Genomic DNA, 21,054 nt, shown 5'->3' on the forward strand with positions numbered 1-21,054 from the left:
TTTCAAAGCTATCAGGTTTACTGGAAAGAGGATGCCTTTCTGGTTTGTAAAGCTAAATGAATTATTGCAACAGTTCATTTCCTAGGGTACTTGGCCTCTAGAATGGCATGCAAAGCAGATGCAGTGAAAAAAAATTCAGAGGATTTTAAAATACAGGAATGTGACAATTGTTTTGTCAGCTCTGGTTTTATATTCTTAAAGAGTTTACACATATGCTATGTGCTTTATATGGCTAAAATAGGGCTATTTATTACAAGCTCAAGTAATAGCTTGTTGATAGTCAATAGATTAAAGTTTGGCCTCTTCTTTTCTTTTGTAGCCTGGCTGTTCATCCTGATAGGATCACTATAGCAACAGGTCAAGTTGCAGGGACATCCAAGGATGGGAAAGTAAGTGGCTCCTTTACTGATGTATAATTGTTTATATTTCATAAGAATATGTTATCAAGAAGATACATGCTGTATTCTTTTCCTATGGTAATTGGTCTTACATTTTTGGACTGAACAGAAGCAAAACTTGAGATTTCCTATTGCACGCTATCATTACCCAATTCCATTATCAAGACTGGTCAATGGTTTCTGGATCCCTGACTTAGACTGAAAGTAAATTTGGAGCTGGTCTCTGAGTGGCATGGAGGGGTAAGGCTGCAAAGGAGACCTGAGAGGGCAGATGGATGTGGAGGAAAAGAGAACATTAAATTGTACAGTATACAATGTCATTTTTGATCATAGCCACCAAAACCAAACTACAAAGAATGGGTTTGGGTTGTTTGCTGAAAAAGAAATATTTTTTACTCTTGCCATCATCTAGGCAAGAATATCTTCCTCTCTATTGCCACCTATATTATTGTAAGCTTAGCTGTAAACTGGGACTATTTCAACAGAGTAAGATGAGCATTGCTCCAAAGAGCTAACAAAAGGGAAAAGGAATGGGAACAAGTAGAGGCAGTAAAAACCAGGAGGAAAAAGTGACTCAGAAGAGCATGCAGCTGTTGTCACAACCAAACTATTGCAAACTTTTAGGCAGATGCCAAAGAAGAATTTTGGGATGAAATCTGGATTATCAATATGCTGAATACTTTGAGTGTCATGATTTAACCCCAGCAATTAAGTACCACACAGCCACTCATCCTCCCACCCCTCAGTGGTGTGGGGAGGAGGATTAGAAAAAGGACAAACCCTGTGGTTTGAAATAAGAATGGTTGTTGTTATTATTACATTTTAATTAAATAATAATGACAACAATAAAGACAACAAAAAGAGATAAATAAGACCCAAGAAAGAAAAGTGATGTACAATGAAATGTCTCACTGACTGATGGCCAGCTTGTGCCCCAGCAGCAGCTGGCCTCTCCTGGCCAACTCCCCAGTTTATGTACTGGGCATGATATTCTATGGTATGGAATATCCCTTTGGACAGTTCAGATCAGCTGCCTGGACCATGCTGCCTCCTGGCTTCACATCTGCTCCTCACTGTCAGAGCATGGGAAACTGAAGAGTCTTTGACTTAGGGTAAGCACTGATCAGCAACAGCCAAAACATCTGCGTTATCTACATTATTCTTGTCCAAAACACAGTACTGCGCCGGCTACTCAAAAGAAAATTAACTCTATCTCAGTCAAAACCAGGACAGTGGGGAAAAAAAAAAGAAATACCAGCTATGCAATATAAGTTTTATATAAAGATAACTTAGCTGAGTAATGTAAACTCTTAATTTATATTATTAATATAATAATATAAATTATTATATTATATTGTTGGAGCTTTTTTTTACTTGCCATCTTTTTTATGAAATAAAACCTAAAAGTTTGACGTCTGTACTTGAGTGGAATATGGTATACAGGTATACAGAAGCCACTTACATAACTGAGGTACTGTTGTGCCCTTCGGGTTTTTTCAGATATATTTATTTATGTTAAAGTGCGATTTCGCTGCTTGCGAGCGAGGGCTGCCCCCTGCTGGCCGTGGGAGGCATCGCGGGCTCCCGGAGCCAAAGGCCGAGAGGGGAGGGGCGGAGGGAGGGGAGCCCCGGGGCTTCCGCAGGGAATTGATCTGGGGCCAGGATGTACAGCTGGAATTTTATTTACAAAAAGCAATCTCGTTCTGATTACCGTTGTAAAGAAGAGTTTGAACATAAAGTTATTTTCCCCAGCAATTTTTATGATGTTGAAATTAATTGCATTTTAAAAATTCCTGAGCTTCTTTTCACACTTTTACATTTACCACAGTTGTCTCAGTTGTACAGTTTAAATTCTGCCTGGGCCTACCAGTAAATCCCATGTCACAAAGTCATCAACAATTTTCAGTTCATGCAGAGTATCTCAGTGGCCATGAACTTCAGTGAACAAACTGAAGATCTGACATGAGATCTGACATGCTGTACACTCTGCATAGTCAGTCCCAGATACTGGACCTAGGCACAATAATCAGCAAACCATTTGTAATGTATCTGTGCTTACATGGGTGACTCTAGAGAAGTTCTGATAATTTTTATACCTTCAATTGTGATTTTTTTTTTCAGATGCATTATCATTTTTTCAAATCCTGATGGGTTTTCTCCATTATTGTTTGAGCTGATGTTTTCTGTGTCTCTTTTATAGCAATTGCCTCCACACGTGCGTGTCTGGGATTCTGTTACTCTGAACACACTTCATGTCATTGGAATGGGGTTTTTTGACCGAGCTGTCACTTGCATTGCTTTTTCTAAATCTGTAAGTAAAGTAAATGAATAGTCATAGTAAGACTGTTTGCTGGAAAGATCTTTGAAATCTTTCAAATTTAGGTGACCAAAACAAACTTCCAAGTTGTCTTTTCTCTCAGGTTTCTCTGTAGAGGAGGAAAGATTGCAGCCCAGTTTTTCCAACAGTTTAGGTTGCTATTAAATCTAATAAACTATTAAATCTAACTTTGAAGGATAAATAAAAAGGATTAATAAGCAAATGCTCTGTAACTACCCTCTGGAGGGAAACAGATGCATAATGACTAACACAGGAGCACTACTGGCATTCACCAGAAGACAGCCAGTATTTAATGTTTGCTTTGTGATTTCAGTCACAGCTTGGCCTGTTCTGAGCATCACTTCCCACTCAATAGCAGCACTTCTCTCACTTTGGATGGCACTCTCTTCAGGTTCCTTAGCCCTGCCTCTGCCCCACCTCATGGGTTGCTTCGGCACAGTTTTTGTAGTTGTGTCTGACGTGTTGTGGGCCTGAGGAATGAAGAAAGAATGGAGGAATTAGGGTAATTAAGATTAGAAAGAGTGATAAATGTCATAACTATAAAAAAGACACCTGTCAAGAATAAGTTTTCTAATTCCTTACTATGTTTTCTGATTTTGGTCCATTATACCAATATGAAGAATAAAATGGTTTCCTGTATTAACAGACTTCTGAGAAGAAATCATTGGTTTAAATTGCAAAGAAAGAAATCCAGTATAGTTATCATGAAAAGCTTTCTTAATAAAATAGATAACCATGTGTAGTTTGCCTTTCAAATTTCCACTACTTTGTAGTGGAATATTTGTAAAGAGAAACCTACCACATTCCTGACACTTACCTGCAGTTTGCAGGAGTTCCTCTTCTAGGTCCCTTTTTAGCAGTCTTTTCAATGACCCTAAAACTTATATTTTACAGAGATCTAACTAAAAGTATAACAGTTAAAGTGTAAATATGTGTAAATATCTTCACTTACACAAAAGTATTTAATTATTTTGAATGTGTATTTATATATTCCTCTTGTTGTTTTGGTGATGCATTAATATTTCCCATGTTTTGCCTCAGAATGGAGGAAGTAGCCTGTGCTCTGTGGATGACTCCAATGACCATGTGCTTTCAGTGTGGGACTGGCAGAAAGAAGAAAAGCTGGCAGATGTCAAGGTGTTGCAATAAGATATTTTGTACTACTTGCTTGTATGTAGATCTGGTTTCTTGTAATAAAATGTCTTTCTGTATTTAACTTTTTGTGCCTTTTTAACACTTTCACTGTATGAAAGGCAAGGAACATGAAGAAAGGGAATATTTTCTCTCTGTTAAGATTGTCCCAATAGTTTTGGATTTTTTAAAATTTTGGTGTTGTCATTCTAGAACTGATTAGAAAATTTTAGGCAGCAATGATAGAAGCATGTGCAATAACAATGTCCTAAAGTTATCTTTTGCATAGAAATGCTCATTATGTGACATGATTTTTAATGATACATTTTGATACTAACTTATAATAACATAAAAATTTTTGACTACAAATTATTTCCGGTCTATGTTAGTAAATGAATAGCACTGAATTTTTCTTATATCAGAAGTATCAGTTTACCTAACTAGAGAACCATGTTATATTGTTTTCTTTTATTTGTATTTTAGATTTTGATACAATGTTTTTCTTTTTCCTTCCAAGTGCTCTAATGAGGCTGTATTTGCTGCAGATTTTCACCCTACTGATACAAATATAATAGTTACTTGTGGAAAATCACACCTTTATTTTTGGACACTAGAAGGCAATTCCCTTATTAAAAAGCAAGGATTATTTGAGGTAAAATAAAACATTTCTCTAATTCTATGTTTATATAGTAATGATACAGTCATACAGAATAAGGTTTAATATGGTTTGAGTAAATACAAAGAAGTGATCATTATTAAACTCAAAATGTTGCAGAAGCTCAGGTGGCATTCATGGTATGGCACAGAGAACTTTTCCATGGGTAAAACTTCCACACTGAGATTTTGAAATGCAATTACCCATTGTTCCTTGTATTCTTTTTCCTGTGTTCTTTTTGCTACATACCACCACCCTCCCACCCACAACCTGTGCAAAATACAATTACTTTTAAACTCTCTATGATTAACTCAGGTTAAAAAAAAAATGAGAGCGAGTGTGATGGAGGAGATTTTTATTTTGTGAAAGACCCCATAAAAATACATCTGTATGAATTTTCTTCCCTTTTCCTCTACTCTGCTCCGACACATGCACATACATCATTCAAATACAGATTGAGCTGGCCACTATTTGGTAAATATAATTTTCATTTCAAGGTTTTGATTTGGTTTTGTTCTTGAATATAGACTAAGCTGTACAGCACTTGATGCACAACTGAGGGATGTTTGCAGTGGCTGCAGATAACTCCAGTGAGTGCCAGTTAACTTCTTGTGGAGTCGTGGCTCCCAAGGATAGTCAGAACAAATATTTACAATGTCAGTTGATATACTTGGTGTGAAATCAGGAGGAGTTAGTGAGCGAATACATTTAAATTTTGTTACGTTTTATTTTTCATGTATTTTAATGGATTTTTCTCCCTCTTCTGTCTCTGTTGGTCTTGATGATGGTTATAGCTGGAAAAGGGTGGTGGTCCTTGCAAAGAACAGATTTTAGTTTGGGAGAGAAAGAGATCATACACATAAGTTGTCAACAAGAAATGTATAATGTCCTTAGAAGCTACCAGTGATGTTTTTTGTTCCCTTACACATTTAATTGTTTTGTTGCTGTCAGTGTCTTAAATGCAGGAGTTTCATTACTGAAACTTGGGCTTCTTTCAAGATATGATTCCTTAATTCTTACACTATGGCCAAACCCTCTAGTAATACTTTTTTTTCTCCTAGAAACTTTGGAGTTCAGAATTATAATAATAAAGCTTGTTTGAAACTTCAGCCATTTCTAAATACTCAAAGTCCTTGGCATTCTGCAGTAGCTGGGGGATTTGGTTTATCTCAGAGCAGTCCTGGTCACGTGTTACATGTTGGCAGGCCTTCTCACTCACTCTGTCCCCAGCTTGCAATTAAAGGGTGCAGGACTGGGCCACAAACCTCAGCTGATGCATCTTCTGCCCGTGCACAGATTTTTCTGTTTAGACTGTAGGAATGTGTTTAACTCTTGTAGATATTTAAGTAATAATAGAGCTGTATAAGACTAAACTAAATTAACCAAATGCATAAAGTTAAAATCCATGGGTTGTGTGTTGCTGTGAGTGTATATTTTTCATAACCATGCAGAAACAAGAGAAGCCAAAGTTTGTCCTGTGTGTGACCTTTTCTGAAAATGGTGATACTATTACAGGAGACTCAAGTGGAAACATTTTGGTTTGGGGGAAAGGTAAGACAAAATTTCACTATTCACTTCCATCTTAATATTAGACTGTGAGTGTAGACTTGAGTGTAGAGCTTCATTTCAAGAAGAATAAATTTTGTTTTATCTTGAGCTCGTTCCCAAGACCAATCCGGCAGATTGTGCCTGCATTCTTTTCTACAAGAAGCTAAAGAAAATCTGTACCTAACTGCTAGAGCACAAAATTCTATCAAATGTGTTCCCCATGGTCAAATACTGAATCAAAGAGCTATGCCAGCATGTGGGGCTTTTACTGATGTAAGAGATGTCAAGAAAAGTTCTTTCTTTAATCATTGTACAGAAAGAAACAATGTTAATGTAATTGATGATCTCCAGTCTCCTACCCTATCCTTTTCTACTGTTTGCAGAAATTATGCCTATTGACACACACTTTAAAAAAGACAACAAATAGCAGTATTTGTTTTCCTAGGAAGTCAAGCTAAAATGCATTCAGATCTAATTGAATTCTTCAGCTTTATTCCAGAAGAACAGATGGATAGGAAGAACTTCTTAAAAAGCATTTTCTAGAAAGAAGAGACCTTTTTTTAGGCAGCAGAAGGCAATGCCTGCCAGAGGGCAAACAGGAGCAACATCCTAAACATGTAGTTAGTGCCTGAGATGCCATGCATAGGGATAAGGAGAATCCCTTAAAGGACATCTTATTAGGAAAGGAAGAAGAGATATGGATGACAGCTTTTTCCTATTTACTCAGTGCTTTCTCCCAAGATACTACTCAAAGGGATAAAAAACCCTGAAAACAATACAGTGAATCAGTTATACAATTGAGCCTTACTGAGCTGTTTTTGTAGATTTCTTTTTCAACCAAGGATTGTCAGCTAATTATCTCCTTGACCAGTACACTGCTGAGGACAGGGGTGGATATGGTGTTTGTAACTTGGCTTCTCATTTATTTCCCTTTCCTTTTTCCTATGGTAATTTAAAGCAAGGCATGTCAACACTTTTCCTTCTAAACTGACTTTAGAAATTGCACTGTCCCATGTCCCTGTTCTTTATTGTTATTTTGGGCTGCCAGCGGACAAGGGAGACAGGAGCAGTGCGCTGCTCAGGGGCCAGTTTGCCATCATGCTGGTAGAATAATTTCTGCCTAGACTACAAGCAGCCTCTTCTGCCCTTTCTTCCAGAAATAAAAGGGAATTCTCTGTGTGCTCAAGATCTCAACATCTGCCAGATCTTTAGGGTTGGACAAAAATGTTTTTCTTGTTTTTCTATCTTAGTACAGTGTACTTACTCTGCCTTCACTGTTTTTGACTCGGAGCTCTATGTGCAGGAGAGGGCTGCTTCCACCAGGTCAGAGTACCCTTAGCAAAAACTTCTCAATATAAATCATTTGTGCCTGACCCATTATATCCATAGACATGGATGAAGGAAAAGGCAATTGGTTTTTCCTAGCTTTCATCAACCCCTCACTTGTGCTAAGCATCAAGTTAGCCAAACTTTGATGCAAGGTGCACATTTCAGTAATAGAATCACCAATAATCATTTATTTGTACTTCATAATAGTAATTCACCACATTCGAGATACTTAATCTAATGTAGTTGATTTTGGCAGTGTTGTGTCTAAGAAGCTACTTGAACAAGCCAAATTCATCAGTCAATAAGTACAGGCTCCTCTGGATAATGATCAGCATGTTCTGCCAGATATATAAGGACCTCTAGCTTAGTCAGACTTTGGTACAAGTTCAGGATCTGGAGGCTGTAGAATATCTTATATCTGGAGGATAAAAGTGACAGGGTTATGGGTTTTTGTTGATAAGTTGTGTAGTGCTACTGCAGGTCAAATGTGATGTCAAATTATTTTGCTTAAACCTCCTGGAAAGGTTTAAATGAACTATTTTATTTTGTTCTTGACCTAGAATAAGTATGTATATTCTCATTTTTGAGGTGGGTAGAATATATCGTAAAATGTACTAATTCAGCCTCTTCTGTGGGTCTGTGTGTTTTGGTCCAATATCCCATGCCCACTGTTATCATTGTTTAATTGTAATCCTTGAGAGATAGTAGATGACTGGAGGAAAAAAATGGGGGGAAAGGAGATCTGAAGCTGAGCATTTCAGTAGTAATGCCTTTTTTTCTTCTATTCAGGTACCAACAGAATAAGCCACGCAGTTCAAGGAGCACACGAGGGTGGAATATTTGCCCTGTGTATGCTGCGAGATGGCACATTGGTATCAGGAGGAGGAAAAGACCGAAAGCTGATATCTTGGAATGGAAACTACCAAAAAATTCACAAAACTGAGGTGATATTGCCTATCTTGAAATTACTCTGCTACTTAAAATAAAATTCTATTGTCCTCTGAGCATCTTTTTAATATTTTTTTTCTTATGGATCTGTATTCTATGGGAAAGCAAATCAGTGGTAAAATACAGTATTTTCATATGCTGAGTTGGAAGGGACCCATCAGGATCATCAAGTCCAACTCCTGGCCCTGCACAGGATAACTCAAGTTTTCAGTCCTCAGATCATTCCTGTGATTACCTGTTCATTAACATAATATTTCCTTTCTAAGGTCTGTGGTAACTGGAAAACAAATCTTGTGTTCGTATCTTTCTATATTATTTCTTCCTTTCTTTGCATTTATTAATGTGAAGTAATGTTTAACTTCAGAGTATTATAGTATTGAAATGGTTTTATGCATTCCTCTTTCCCAGAATGATGTCAGGACTTTTTTAGGGTTTTAGTACTTAAAGTTTTTCATTTATTTATTGGTTGATGTTGTTGTTTTTAAAATGTAATTTAAACAAAATTTGAAAATTACTCCCAGCTGCTGTGTAGGAACTTAGAAGATTAAAGCAGAATTTGTTTGGACCTAACTACTTTGACTGTTTACATACTGAATATAAGAGAATAATCAGCAGAAAAGTCTGAGGAAGGGCTTCAAGTCTGCTATATAATATTAAATAATAATTAAATATTAATACTATATAATTATAATACTATTTAATGTTGCAAACATATATGCAACTGGCATGTCTCTTTTTGTAATTCAGTTTTTAACATTGCACAAGGGACATGCTTGTTGTGCTGTTTCTAGCTGTGGTGTCCTTCTTTTTTTACTTATTTGTTCATATCCTGGTATTCCTTGTTATTTTACATCTTCCCTTGAACTTTATTTTTGAGATTTGCACTGGCTCTTTCAGAACCTAGGCTGCAATTAAAGAAACATTCATTGCCAGAAATGTTCAGAGTAGAAATGCTTAGTCTGATATCACAGTTGCAATTAAATACTATTGAATTAACACACCATGAAGGAGCCTTTTGTGTTTCTTGAAATACTTGGTTTAGCTGAGTATTCCATAGATAAGAATGTCTTGTCTTGCAGTGTTATAGAAGTTACTGAGCTGATGCAAGTTGTTATAAAGTTTTGCAAGACAGGCACATGTATTAATTAGTTTAATTTCTTTGCTGTGCAATATTTATTAAAACACATTTACTACTTTAAGAATGGCAATACCTGACAAATTTTCTGACTTATGTATCCTTTTGTATGTTATCACCACAGATTCCAGAGCAGTTTGGTCCAATAAGAACAGTAGCAGAGGGAAAAGGGGACGTTGTATTAATAGGAACCACCAGAAATTTTGTCCTACAGGGCACACTGTCAGGAGATTTTTTCCCAATTACCCAGGTAAGCTGGGTTTTCTTACAAGAACACTACTAAGTGTGTAAAAGCAGTAAATATCCTGTTTAAAGTTAATTTTCATTGATATGCATCTGATTTATTATTATAGTACTTTCAGCAATAAGAATAATTATAAATCTAAAATCTAGTATCTATCTAGAGCTAACATATTTTTGAATGTTTTAATATATATACTTTGGTCATTTTAATACTGTTTAAACATGTTTAGTTTTGATGGCCTGTCCTTCTTGTCTAAAAACATCTCTGCTTGCACAGGGCCACACTGATGAGCTTTGGGGACTTGCAGTCCATTCTTCTAAGCCTCAGTTCTTCACATGTGGACATGACAAACACATTACACTCTGGGATGCAACCACTCACCATCCTATCTGGAACAAGATTATAGAGGTATAAATTTATTAAATACAGCTCTCCTGTTACAGAAATTCTCTAGTCGTTTTGGTTTTTCTTAAGATTATTGTTTAAAACTACCTTAAAATATTAACTGGAGAGAAAAAAAATAATTTCATGTTAACCTGTTTTTGTCATAGAGATCAATGTAAAAGCTTTTTAATGTAGCTATTCTGAGTACAAGTTAGATTAAATGCACTGGCTTATTCAATGAAATATCTTAGCATTTGATATGAAATTATACTTTAAAAACATTAGGAAATTTTCCTTTCTGGAATGCTGTAGTTTTAGAAGCTGTGCATTGAAATCCTGGATCTCAACAATTCTCTGAAATTTTCTTTAGAGTTAGTAATTCTTTTAAATTAGTCACTAATATTTAATGAGAATATCCTTTCCACCTAGCCTCTAGGGCTAGTAATTACCAATTGCTAAAAATGTCAGCAGGTTTATGAAAGAGCTACAATGTGATAATGTTTTAAAATACAGAAAATTAAGGGTACAAGCATTTCCATGAGATGGATCACTGGGCTGGGTTTTTTGCTTACATTTTAAAAATATGACAGAAAACAAAAGCTATATTGGTATTTTCTGCTATAACTTGAAAAGTTCTGGACCTCAATCTTTTGTAACTGGACAAGTATTAGAAAGAAAATGCTTACCTTGTTTTTAGGCATATGTTTAAATTGCAAGAAAAGCACTGGAATTTTACAAAGTAAAATGTTTTAAATTTGCACATCCAAACAAGAAACCCAGTTTATGCCCTTAATCTCCCACTGAGCTGCAGCTTAGCAGGTGCTGGGAAAAGGCATTGGTGTGTGTAGGAGTTAGGCTTTACCCCTCCTGCAAAGTGCCACATACCTTTGTTGAATAAGGGACTTGCTTGTCCTTCCAGCTGTAGGTAAACTGCAGCTTTGAAGCTTAATTCTAAAGTCAGCTCTACTTTAAGAAGTTATTTTTATCTCTTATTTCTTTGTGATTCGTTAGAAGCTGCCATTGCCAATGTTATTGTTATGAAATCACTTGCCAAATTATTTTTAGAGAGTAAAGAAAATAAAAGAGTGGCGTTGTATAGAGGGAAAATAAGTTAATTGGATAATATTTCAATTAGTTAAAAATGCTTTTTTGCCCCCCAAGTTTATATTGAAAGAGAAAAAATGACCCCTGAAAATCAACAAGATAGTTTTACTATGTTCAGAGGCAAATAATTGAATTGTGTATTTGTTATAACTTGATAACATGGACTGGTAAAAAAAGCATGCTTCTTTTTGAAACATTTCAGGATCCAGCACAGTCTTCAGGTTTTCATCCATCAGCATCTGTTGTTGCAGTAGGGACACTAACTGGAAGGTAAGAAGTGCAGAGCTACACCTTGGGCACCAAAAACCACTGATTTTTCCAGCTCACATCCAAGCTCATGTAGGTGTATGCAATGACACATCTTCATTCCCTATTAATTTCTATTGAATGTCACAGTGACATTTTATTGTATTGCCTTAGTGCCTAGAAATCCTAGGCTTGGGCCAGCACCCTGTGTTTGCTGAGTGTTGCATGATCAAAGAGATTGTTTCTGCCCTGGGAGAGAGACAGTGTAAGATCAGTGGGAGGAGGACATTTAGAGAGGGCAGCAAGTCTTGGTTAGCTGTGAGACCAGGCATGGGAAATACTGTCATCATACCAGTGACCTAAATGTTAAATCTTTGTGTCCACTGGGAAAAAGAAGAGGCTAAAGGGGGAGTCTGATGTAGTGGAGGGAGATTTCCTCCAAGGCCTTTAGGGCTGCATGGAGGAAATCACATAGAAAAATTCTGTGTGTTGGAAAATGTAGTGAGTGGTTCATGAAGCCTAATGCAGTGACAACCAGAGAGGCTTTAAAAAATTTTGGCAAATGTTCCACCGTGCTAGACATAGTGTAAAAATGCACATTAAGAGACTTGTTCTGCTTGTTGAGTGTGAGGGATAAACAAGGCAGAGGAAACTGAGGTGCAGGAGAGCATTTTAGGCAGCAGGTTGAGCCCTTGGTGACATCAGTGGCAGTGCTGGGTTTATCTGTGGTTGTCTCTCATAGGAGGGACTGCCTTTGCCTAACTTCACCCTCTCCTTTAATGTCACTTGAGGGCAGGCTTGGCTGTTATTACTGAAAACAGTTCCAGTTCTCTGAGAACATACAGGAAGCTTGTAGGTTATGAGGCAAGCTTATTTCAGATTTTATATCAATCCTAAATAAAGGACTTACTTTTGTTACTGAATGTATTTATTTACTAAATAAAGTAAAACAGAAGGAGAAACTTTGAGAGGAATATTCTCTTTGTCTTTAATAATCTGATGCAAGTATTGAAATGCAAATTTTATCTTTGTCCTTTCTACATGCTTTCACAAACTAATTTTTGGTTCATTAAAATTAATCAATTAAATTAAAGTACTGAAAAAATAATAAATTAATTTACTTTAAAATAAATTAATTCATCTCTTTCTTCTATCTGAAGAGAGTGGTCCTGGTGCTTGCTTGTGTCTTCCCTTGCTCTAGGATTTAATGCAGCCATCAATTTAAACATCAGTATAGCATAGAAGAAGGTCTTTAAAGGAGAAGGGACATCACAAGCAATTCTTATTTTATTCTTATGCATGACATATTAAAATACACTAAAATCTGAAGACTGATATTGGGGTCAATGCCCATGCATTTTTATGGGTAAAAAAGATGTGAAAGATACTATCCTTGTGTTAAAGTAAAAATAGACCAAACTGAGTAGCAGTTGCTGTTTTTCTCTTCTTGGTATAAAACTTATGCTATTTTGACAGAAGAAAAGTTGGTCAAGATTACAGTAGATTTAAATTCCTTATGGAATGATTTATTGGCCTCTTTCTGTGTTTACAACAGGTGGTTTGTGTTTGACACAGAAACAAAAGACTTGGTCACTGTACACACAGATGGAAATGAACAGCTGTCTGTAATGCGTTACTCACCAGGTTTGAGAGCATTTATTTACTGGGAAAAAAAAGGCATTGAAATTTTATATTGAATTAGGGGTTGGCTTGTTTTAAAATAAGTCCCCTCTTGCCACACTGAAGTTGAAAATAAGTGTGCCATGAAACACTGGCAGGACTTTATGGGTGGTATCTTAAGCTCTGGTTTTGTTTTCCCTCCCTCCCCAACATGTTCAATATGGCTTCACTGTGAAGAAGGGGGAAAAAAAACCACTCAGCTCTGCTGGTTGTTGCAATTGGGTTAGCCCTAAATGGACTATAGCTGCTTCCAAAAATGTCATGTGTTTTTAATAGTAATATTGGTTAGTATAAAATTGCTGTTTTGTTGTCTTGATAGATACATCAATATGCGACTGGAAAATTAAAAATATAATTTCATTTATTCATTTTTCAGTATCTAGGCCTTTATGAACAGTTCTTCTTGTCTGTGACTTTTCAAACAAACTTTTCAAAATTAGCCGAAGTTCTTTCTTACAGGAATAATTGCAGTTTCACTTGTGTGTTTATAGATGGAAACTTCTTGGCAATAGGTTCCCATGACAACTGTATTTATATATATGGTGTAAGTGAAAATGGAAGAAAGTACACTAGAATTGGCAAATGTTCAGTAAGTAATCTTTTTTGTCCTGGTTCAGTATCAACACCCAAAGTGTATTTTGTAGCACTGTATTGATACTGTCACATTGTGGAACACTGTTAGTGCAGTTAATACAATGCGTTTTCTCTTTGTAGGGTCATTCCAGCTTCATTACTCATCTGGATTGGTCTGTTAATTCACAGTATCTTGTGTCTAATTCAGGAGACTATGAAATCTTATACTGTGAGTAAGAATTTTATTTAGTCCTTTTGTGCAAAGTTCAGGCAGTCTAACACAGATTTAAAATTTAAATGAGACCGTATAACTGCCAAGATCAACCATATGTTTTAATTCATCTGGTGTAATCAGAAATCTATACAATTTGGGTATTAAATATGTTGTTATGTGGGGTTTTTTCTTTTCTAGGGATCCCCTCTGCTTGTAAACAAGTTGTGAGTGTTGAAACAACTAGGGATATAGAATGGGCCACTTACACCTGTACTTTAGGATTCCATGTTTTTGGTAAGTATATTTCCTCTTAAAAGCTCTTACCATTCTTATTAACAAAGACTTGGAATGCCAACTTTTGCTTATGAAACATGACTATTCATAATTCAGGGAAAAATACAGAACTTCTGTTATGCCATTTTTATTACAATCTGTCTTCTTATTTCAATCCAGAAAGACTCTGATTTAATATTCTTTCTAGCTTCAAGTACAAATATCATATTACAACATAAGTGGGAAATAAGGAAAAAATCACATACTGCCCTTTCTGTCACAGTAGAGCAGCTTCTCATAATGTTTAATTTAAAGTACCAGTTCTGTGAAATTGTCATGTATTTAGGCAGTTACTGGATTGAATCCCCTTACCAGAACTGGTTTCATTTGCTCTGGTTACTGTGCAAACACAAAATCTATGATAGTCTCCTTCATTAAGAACTTATCATATATTGTGATACAGTCTGTAGCAATTAAATTGAGTGAAAAAAACATAACAAAATCCAATGGTTTGTTTCCACGGGACTTCTCTTTTGCCATTTTTGCAGGATACACTTTCCCCAATGTAGTCTGAAGCTTTGTACTCATTCTACAATATGTGCAGAACTGGACAGATGGTTACAAACCCTGAGTACAAGAAGCTTCAAATTCTTGAGTCCTGAAGAGGAAATAGGATGCCATGGTAGAAGTTCAGAGAAGAAACACTTGCACCCATGTTTCAAGTAGAATAGATTGCAGTGATGTGTTTGAAGGCAGACAGAAAGGGCATGGCTTCAATTTTCAAGGGCCTGAAGATGCTATGGCAGTAGCAGAATGCTGGAAAAACATGTTCAAATTTTCTATCATTTAGCTGACAAGCAGTGCTTGGATAGTACTTGGATATCACAGCACACAGATTTAGTAAAAGCAGGAAGTCTTGGAAGATTGGCTGCATGTTGACATGATGTATTTTTCATTTAAGGGATAGAGACCCTTATAGAACTATTAAAGTATTTCTGAGGTTTGAGTACACCTTACACATAGTTGCAATGCTACAAAGTCCTTGCATTTAGCATCACAGGTTCAGATACTCCTAGATACTAAATACTTCATGTGAGGGTTCCATACTTTTTAGTTCAGATTCCTGCAAAATACAGTGGTATTAGAATCTGGGGCTGCTTTTGATGCATAGGAAGTCAGAGGAAAGAGGGATGTCACACTTGAAAGGGAACCTCCTTCTTGCAACAGATCAGCTTTTTGAGCCAGACCATGGGACAAAATAATCTACTGAGGGGGGAGGAGACATGACACTGCTAAAGATGAAGTGTTACAAAACACAATGCTTTTAAAAATATTTCTTTAGTAAAAGACTTACTACAATTTGATGACAAACCCAGTTAGTGCCTACTGCTTTCAGTAGGGAAGGAGTAGTTTGGAAAGTTGAAAAAGTCAGATATTTTCAAAGTATTTGAGTGTGATGAACCTTGTTGTATCTGTAAAAACAACTGGTTATTGTCAACTTGAGACCATTAGTACTTATTTTCTACACCTCACAGAGAACAGGCAAAGTACTGAAAAACTGGACAATGAAAGCTATATCTGTAGGATCATATATATACCTTCAGAGCCCATATGAGAGGCTAAAGTGCAAAGTGAATGGCTAGAATAATAAATTGAAGAAGCACGTAGATTATGAGTTGGAAACCAGTCCATTTTTATTTGAAGTCAATCAGTACTTTAGGGCGTTAGAGCAGCCAGTTAGAACAGTCTTCACATGCTTGCTGGGATGGACTCACTGCACAAAGCAGTGAGAAGCAGCAATGACAGCATCCAGGATGTGTGGCTTCTAGTATATTGATTTTTCAGTAGCTATGGCTGACTGAAACTAGGGATATTTTCTCTCTCTGGTAGAACCACATAAAAATCCCAAACTATGCATAGCACCCACAGCTCAGCGTAACCAGTGCTGGGGGAAAAGGGAACTCTGGTCCCTTGAACACCTGTCTTTGAGCATGGGAACAGATTAGTCAGTCTGGAAGTGTTTAGAGGTGATTCAGCTGAAAGTCAATAGCATGTAAAGAAGTGTGCTTGAGGGAGGATATTTTAGTGAAACAAACACATAAATGTGAAGGAGCAAAGACTTTAAAACACTTACTGATCTATAAGCTCTTTCAAAAGCCATGTGCTGCTGGATACACAAGTAAGGTACCAGTTCATAGCACATGCCCAGTTTTGAAAAAATAGTGTTTGAGGTGAAGGACAGGAGCAGAAGAAATCTAAGATACTGTACAAAGCCTGACAACAGTGCAAACAAAGTAGAGCTCAGACTGGTTGGGTTCAAAACTGACTAGAACTGTAAATGGAATATTATGTTTCAATATCTTTATTAATAGCATGCAGGATAAATCAGCATGTAAAGTTTGTAGATGGTGTAAAGCTGCAGGATTAGCAAGTTGTCTTGAGAAACGGAGGAGTGGTATAAAAAAAGGAAGGAATTCTGTAGAGTCAAAGAGGAGGCTCCCCACTAGAATGGCAGAACCCAGTTATACAAATGCAGAACAATGAGAGCAGATCTTCACAGAAAGATCAGATTACTTTTGCATATGAACTGAACATGAGTCAACAGCATTATGCTGTTGTAGGAAAGGCAGATACATTAGTGGGATGTGTAATGAAAAGGATACCATGCAAAATGTGAAGCAATCATCCATTTATCAGTATCAGCTTCAGTCACAGCTAGAATGGCTACTTCTGGTTTTTGCACATTGGACCAACAGACAATGTGCTGACTAGCAAGGATAATTAATTATCCATCTAAATATTGTTCTGGGAGAAGAGATATAATGAGTGACTTTTAGAGAAGAGGAGGAAAAAATAGCATGGCATCAGTCTTCAAATGAGAGAAAGGAAATGGTCTCTTTTACAGGTCTCCAGAGGATGGGAAAAAATAAGGACTACTTTTTCAGCAAGGGGGATTCAATTTGCATATCCACAAAAACTGAGTGAGGCACTAGGATACATTTTGAAAGAATCAAGAGATTCGAAGAAAAATCCTGCTATTATCCTTTTCCCGTTTCAAAATTGTTTCTTTAACCATTTCCTTCAGGGGTATTTATCCTTCAGGGGTTATACATTCAGCTTGTCATAGTGACCACTTGGGAAGACTCCTGCCTCTTTTCAGCAAGCATTTGATATTCATATAGCCTCCTTCTTGTCAAAACTGATATTTTAGAATGCTTTTCTGTGTCTCTTTGTTCTGCATATTCATAATTGCAGGAGTAGCAGTTATCATGTTTCTTTGCAGCTTCTGTTTCTTTGGGCCTCTTTTACTATCCCTGATCTAGCAATGCGGTGTGTCTACACACATCAGGAAAGTTAAGAGCAGTCTATAAATCAGACTTTGCATTTTATTACAGCAATTTGTAATTCCTTATGAAGACATGGGATGACCTCCTCGTAGTGAATTGCTGTGCAGTGATACAAAGGCTGTATTTGGGAAGAATCCCAGTGACTGAAGGATAGCTGTTCCCACAGTGCATGGCAAATGCCTGCTGTGGGGTTAGAAGTACCCCAAAGAAGGAAGAACTGGAGTGTGCCTTGGGAGTTCCTAGAGGAGCAGGAACTCTCTCACCCTGACCTGCAGCAGCAGCAGAGGAGGAGCGTGCCCTCAAGTGGGCAGGGCTGCAGGGGCACACTGCAGAGGATGGCAGGGACAGCATTGAAAGTCACAGAGCCAAGACACGGCAGGAGTTTTGCCAAGTCATGATGGCAGAACATGCAGTGTAACTGCAGATGACAGTGGTTTCTGAAAGCTTGACGCCCTTTATGTTGAGTAAGGATTGGATAAAATCTAAATTAGAAAATCATAACTAAGAAAAGCCTGCAGTACTGCATACAAAATCCTGAAATTTCTATAACTGGGTGGATTTTAGTAAAATTGCAATTTATTACAGGCAAGTATTCAGAGGCTTTGAAGATGTGGTGCACAGATTTGGTCTCTGCACTGTTGACCTTACAGTTTGATTTTAAGACACTTCTTCATGCAAGAACAGCAAAGATTCCAGTATATGGGGAAGGAAGAGAAGTACTTACAGTAGAACAAAAGCATTCAAAAACCTTATAGTAGGTTTACTTCCTTTTCAAGGGATCTATTAATTAAAAAATAATAATTTAAACTACAGAATGTCTTTTTTTATAGACTTTAGACTTCAGTAATATGAAGAAATTACTTTTGGATCGTACTGTAGCCTAAAAAACATACCCATGTAATATGAAAAAAGTGTGTTAACTCATACATAAAGAGAAGGGAAAATAAAAGCAGTAACTGTTACTTTTACACATAACCACATGAAAATTCTTTCAGGCTGAGACACATAACTGTAATTCAGCAGAATGCATCTTCTCAGAGTACAAAGCACTTTGCTGACTAGAGGGAATAAAGTGGTTTTTTGTGTGCTTGATTACCTATTAGGATCTGAACTTAACTGGTATGGAAGTACACATTCTGACTCAGATGCAGTTATTTTTATAGGTTTTTCTTTTCCTTAAACAAGTCATCCTTTATTAATATTTTAACAGAAACTTAGGGTGTCATTTTTTTTTCCTTTATAAAAGTCTTTAATTAGTCCCTCTGTGTTTCAGGTGTATGGCCTGAAGGTTCAGATGGCACAGATATCAACGCTGTCTGTCGATCCCATGGGAGAAAACTGCTATCAACAGGAGATGATTTTGGCAAAGTACATCTCTTCTCATATCCATGCTCACAGTTTAGGGTAAGGTATTTCCCAGAAATTGTCTCTTGTAGTTTGAACAAATGCATTAAATGTTGTTTTCTTATGAACAAAAAAAAAAAAAAACCAAAACAACTCAAAACATATCAGAACAGGAAGAATGGGAGTATTTATATATCTAAGGGATTTATTTAAAGTTGATTGAGACAACAATTAAATTTAAAAGTTAATTTAATAATAAAATACTTCAAGAGAATTATGTGATGCCTTGGTTTCATTGTTGCATGAATGTTCTAATGAGATGCTTTTATGACAGCTGCTATTCTCACTAATGTGGTGTTTTCTAGGCTCCAAGCCATGTGTACGGTGGACATAGTAGTCATGTAACTAATGTAGATTTTCTCTGTGAAGACACCCACCTCATCTCCACAGGAGGAAAGGACACAAGTATTATGCAGTGGCGAGTCATTTAAAGGAAACATCAGCATGAACATACACAGTTGAGTCGACCATGCACAGAACTTATGTATAAACTGTATATTTAAAACTTAACGGTATGTTTGCAGTTTAGCCTGGTCACTGTGATTTTTGTTTAAAAAATTCTTACAAACCTCAGGAAAATTAAGCCCTGTGCTGGTTACCTTACTCAGTCTAGTATTTTTTTTTTCATTGTGTCACACCTTAAGATTGATTGTTCTCTGTTGTACAATATACAATGCAGTACAAGTTTAATATAAGAAATGTGGCTTGACAGTTTGCAATACAGTGGTATCAGCAGAATGTGACTATCTTAAATGTTTTCTATAAACACTGCTAAACTGGTCACAAAAATGCCTTTCAAAGACTGTATATATGTGCTTATTCGTTTCACTATCTACACTTTGTACTATATATCTACTTATATAGAAAAATCTATGACAATGTCAAGGTACTGAACTGTTTCTGCTGGAGGCTGATGAATAGATACAAAAAGTACAAACTGCAATGTAAGATGCAAAAATTAGTGTTCTAGACCTGACAATGTGAATGCTGGTAAATTTGCATTCTCTTGGTAACAGCACACTGTGGGTGTCACCCATGAGGAGTTGTGTTCCTTTTCCAATGAATCAGCAGGTTTTGTCCCAGTTTGACCTGAATTTCTCATCAGGGCTTGCAGATGTCTTTGTGGTTCAGGTAGTCCATAGGAGTTTAAATTAAAAATCTTTTTACTTGTATATGAAAAATTTCTTTTTGAAAACAAACCAATAAAGCTTGGCCACATCCCCATTATTGGCTCATATATTTAACTAATATGTATATTAATCAGCATGATGCTATATTGTACATGTATAAGATTTTAGCAGTTCATAACAAATGGTAAGGCCATCTAGCTTTACTTTTTTATGCTTATGGATACTGTATATTTGTATTTTAAGACCAAGTAGACCAAGTCTAAAGATATCTTTTTAAGTGTATCATAAACCTGCAGAGGCTAAAGGAAGACTTGGAAGCCTACATGAAATATTAATGTGTAACTTCTGGCCCCTGTGTTTTGTGCATGGATGGGTATTTATAGTATGAAATAAGATTGTGTTTTGCAATGAAGTAACAGTGGAGGTGGTATAAAATGGTTAAGAAGGCCTTATCAATGTTGATTGTGATGCAGATTGAAATGTATTGTTTACTATGAGGAATGTATCTGAAGAATTTTAAAAGAAGAGTTCTAAGTGGACTCGAAAAAGGTAAATTAAAATTTTGCTTGTAATGGACAGTAAATGTTAATTCTCTGAACTCTAAAGCACTGGTTGTTTAGAGTGATTTAAATGAAATTGAATCAATAAATTTTGAAACTTTTTTATTACATTTCCAACCTCCTACACTGAAAGTGCAGGACACCAATAAACATGTATTAAAGTGAATTCTCAATGCATTCTTCTTGTTTAGTAAGGTGTCTTTGTTTAAGCATGATAAAGAGACAGGCTTTTAGTTAACAACACACATTTGTGATTTTTCAGTTAGAGATGCATTTGAAAATATTTGGCAGTAAAATCTAGATTTTGGGGTACATAATTTTATGTGTGCCCATGACCCTGGGGACAAAATGACAATACATACCTGGAGAGTGAAACTCCAGCTTTGCAGCAGGAAGGATACCCCACATGCTCT

General features: G+C 36.4%; 1 protein-coding gene across 7 annotated transcripts in view; it reads left to right on the plus strand.

The window, feature by feature from the left end:
- Nucleotides 1-20,807, plus strand: part of EML1 (EMAP like 1) — a 120,499-nt gene extending 99,692 nt beyond the window's left edge. For all 7 annotated transcript variants that reach the window (XM_041476229.1, XM_041476227.1, XM_041476228.1 and 4 more), the window contains 15 exons: nt 320-389; nt 2,599-2,709; nt 3,778-3,873; nt 4,385-4,519; nt 5,974-6,073; nt 8,189-8,343; nt 9,607-9,732; nt 10,003-10,134; nt 11,417-11,484; nt 13,016-13,104; nt 13,632-13,729; nt 13,855-13,942; nt 14,126-14,221; nt 18,821-18,951; nt 19,257-20,807. In XM_041476229.1, the coding sequence (XP_041332163.1) occupies nt 320-389; nt 2,599-2,709; nt 3,778-3,873; nt 4,385-4,519; nt 5,974-6,073; nt 8,189-8,343; nt 9,607-9,732; nt 10,003-10,134; nt 11,417-11,484; nt 13,016-13,104; nt 13,632-13,729; nt 13,855-13,942; nt 14,126-14,221; nt 18,821-18,951; nt 19,257-19,382 (1,621 nt within the window). In that variant the 3' untranslated portion in view covers nt 19,383-20,807. The remainder of the gene's footprint in view (nt 1-319; nt 390-2,598; nt 2,710-3,777; nt 3,874-4,384; nt 4,520-5,973; nt 6,074-8,188; nt 8,344-9,606; nt 9,733-10,002; nt 10,135-11,416; nt 11,485-13,015; nt 13,105-13,631; nt 13,730-13,854; nt 13,943-14,125; nt 14,222-18,820; nt 18,952-19,256) is intronic.
- Nucleotides 20,808-21,054: the final 247 nt, after the last annotated feature.

Source organism: Pyrgilauda ruficollis, unplaced genomic scaffold, assembly GCF_017590135.1.
Source record: "Pyrgilauda ruficollis isolate IOZ18807 unplaced genomic scaffold, ASM1759013v1 scaffold38, whole genome shotgun sequence".
Taxonomy (NCBI): domain Eukaryota; kingdom Metazoa; phylum Chordata; class Aves; order Passeriformes; family Passeridae; genus Pyrgilauda; species Pyrgilauda ruficollis.